The following is a 2802-nucleotide window of genomic DNA, read 5'->3' as shown; positions in this document are numbered from 1 at the left end:
TAAAATGCCAAAAAAATATTGTTGGACCACAGCCAACAGGGGTGGTGGCACACCTACAATCCCAGCACTGGGGAGGCTGAGGCAGGAGGATTGCTGCAAGTTCGAGGCCAGCCTGGATACCATAGTGAAACCCAGCACACTGGCCACAGGACAGGGCAGGCCTCCCCGACCCCCACCAGCTGCCCTCAGCCCCAACTGCTTCCCCCAGCTCCCCAGGAGCAGGGACAGCGGCAACTCACAGCTTCTTCATGATCGTCTTCTCCCCCTTGCCAGGGTCGGGACTCCTGGCCCTGGTAACCACAGCCTCCTTAGCTCGTTCTCCTCCCACGCTTTCTCTCAGGGGCATCAGGCCACTGGGGAAGGAAGGCAAAGAAGTGGGTTGTTTTACTGCAGGTCTCATATCTCAGCTCCTCAGGAGGCTGAGGCAGGAGGACTGCAAGGAGAGGCCAGCTTGGGCAATTTAGCAAGACCCTGTCTCAAAATAAAAACCGAAAAGGGCCAAGGGTGCGGGTCAGCGGAAGACCGCTTGTGTACAAACACCAGACCTTGTGCTCAATCCCCTGCCCCAAAAATAAGCAAGGGAAAACTCGCTATTTTCCTTCCCTATCGTACACAAATAGAGCTCAGCAGTGGGAAGCCGCGATGTCTCCAGTCTCTCCCTCCGGCCCCCGCTCCCCGGCAGGCTCTGTGGTTCTCCTGCCGCTGGTGGTCACCGGGCACCTCACGTCTCCATGTCCCCTCTCCGTGACCTTCCTCACAGTGTGATGGTCTCAGGTGGCATTCACGGGCACAGAAACCGAAGTGTGAAGGCCTCTTACAGCCCCCACCTAGGCGGTCAGACATTACTCCTGTCCTACCCGCCAGTCAGAGCAAGGCAGGGCCAGCCCGACCAGAGACGAAAACACACTCCATTTTTTGTTTGTTTGTTTGTTTGCTTAGCAGTATTGGGAACTGAACCCAGGGCCTTTGCCCTGAGCTACATCGCCAGCCCAGTCTTACTCTCATTAAGAGGGTCTGGCTAGTCACTAAATTGCCCAGGCTGGGCTTAAACCCTCGACGTTCCTGCCTCAGCCTCCTGGGGTGGGCAATGACAGTCGTGCACTGTCAGGCCCGGCTCCCAGGCCTGATGATGCCTGATCTGCATTGGACAAGCAGGGCCTTTTACTGTCTCTGTTGTATTTGCTGGTGTGCCCTCAATACCCAGAAAGTGCCCAGCACATACTAGGTCTTCAGGAAATGAACTAAACAAATCTAGAAACGAGGAACCCAGTGAGGAAGGCAGGCCATGTCTGGCCGTTCAGGGGGAGCCCGCCTGGTGGCGGAACCCAGGCACCTCCTAAGCACCGCCTCCTGGATTGTTGAATGACTGAGTGACTGACTGCGGTGCTGGGCTCTAGCCCCGTCCACTACAGCGAGCCTGGTCTCCCACCTCCTGTAGCTCAGCAGCTCCTCCTGCGCCAGCAGCAGCTGTGCCTTGAGCATGTTGCGCTCCTGCAGCACCTCCTTCAGCTCCTGCAGTGTGAAGCGGGGCCGGTTGGGATCCGTGAGGTCCACCACCATCTTGTCGGGCCCCAGGTCCACCTGGAAGAGAGGGTGCCAATGAGATGGCTTCCCCATGCGGGGCTGCAGCCTGTACAGCCCAGGACAGAGAGCTCAGCTGCGTGGCCCCAGGGACGCAGGCAGCCGTGCAGATGGGAGGATGCTAAGAGAACAGAAAGTTCTAAGGGGTGTGTCCAAGAAAAGGGCCAGGTGATCCCAGCACTCGGGAGGCTGAGGCAGGAGGATTGCTGAGCATTCGAGGCCAGCCTGGGCTACAAAGTGAGTTCAAGGCCAGCCTAAACTGCATAGCAAAACACTGTCAAAAAACAAACAAAACAAAACAAATAATCCTCAGAACTGAAAATAAGTTAGTTAGTTAATTAATTAATTAGTTAAAAAAAGCAAGGACTCCAGATGTTTGCACACCCATATTCATAGCAGTACAACTCATGGCATCCAAAAGGTGGAAGCAAGCCAGGGTGGATCATGCACTGATATACAAACAGGACGCAGGGTGCACACCCAGTGGAATATTACAGGGCCTGAAAAAGGAAGGAGCTTCTGATGCATGCCAGAGCATGGGTGAACCTTGAGGATTTTACACTAAATCAAGTAAGTGTAATGCTAACCACTACTATGACTCCACTTCAAGAAGTACCTAGATGGGCTGGGGATACAGCTCAGTGGCACAAGTGCCTGCCTGGCAAGCGCAAGGTCCTGAGTTCGATTCCCAGTTCCAAAAAAAAAAAAAAAAAAAGAAGTACCTAGAATCGTATGGACAAAAAGTAAGCCAGGCACGGTGGAGCCTGCTTACAGTCCCCAGTGACTCTGGAGGCTGAGGCAGGAGAATCAACTGAGCCCAGAAGTTTGAGGCCAGCCTGGGCAATATAGCAAGACCCTGACTTTACTGACCAACAAGTTGCTCTTCTGAAAGACAGAGCAATTTTGCAGGCAACATTGAGAGAAAACACTTCGAGGAAGGAAGTAATTGAAGAACTGACACAGGAGCTGATTCACGCAGAAATTCAGAAAACTCCACTGCAAGCCAATTCTGTAACTGCTGGAAGCGCGGTGCAGGCCACACCAATGACTGTATCATCCGGCGCCAAAGGAAGGGTTCAAAAAAGAGGGAGGAGAAGAAAAGGTGAAAGAAAAAAACCGAAAAGGAGAAAAAGCAGCTGTCTGCAGCAGGAAGTGCTGAGTCTAAGCCAGCGGATGCTTCCCGTGTGGATCTTCAAGTTGGCTGCGCCCTTAACGCCGAAA

At 53.6% G+C, this 2802-nt stretch overlaps 1 protein-coding gene across 1 annotated transcript in view; it reads right to left on the bottom strand.

The window, feature by feature from the left end:
- Nucleotides 1–2802, bottom strand: part of Rilpl2 (Rab interacting lysosomal protein-like 2) — a gene marked incomplete at its 5' end in the record, with an annotated part of 11636 nt that overhangs the window by 4459 nt on the left and 4375 nt on the right. Inside the window, 2 exon segments of the mRNA XM_005403038.2 lie at nucleotides 240–353; nucleotides 1430–1581. Of these exon segments, the coding sequence (XP_005403095.1) occupies nucleotides 240–353; nucleotides 1430–1581 (266 nt within the window).

This window comes from Chinchilla lanigera, unplaced genomic scaffold (assembly GCF_000276665.1).
Source record: "Chinchilla lanigera isolate Chin_1 unplaced genomic scaffold, ChiLan1.0 scaffold00081, whole genome shotgun sequence".
NCBI lineage: Eukaryota > Metazoa > Chordata > Mammalia > Rodentia > Chinchillidae > Chinchilla > Chinchilla lanigera.
The sequence above is the reverse complement of the archived record's forward strand: the minus strand, read 5'-3'. Positions and strand labels throughout refer to the sequence as shown.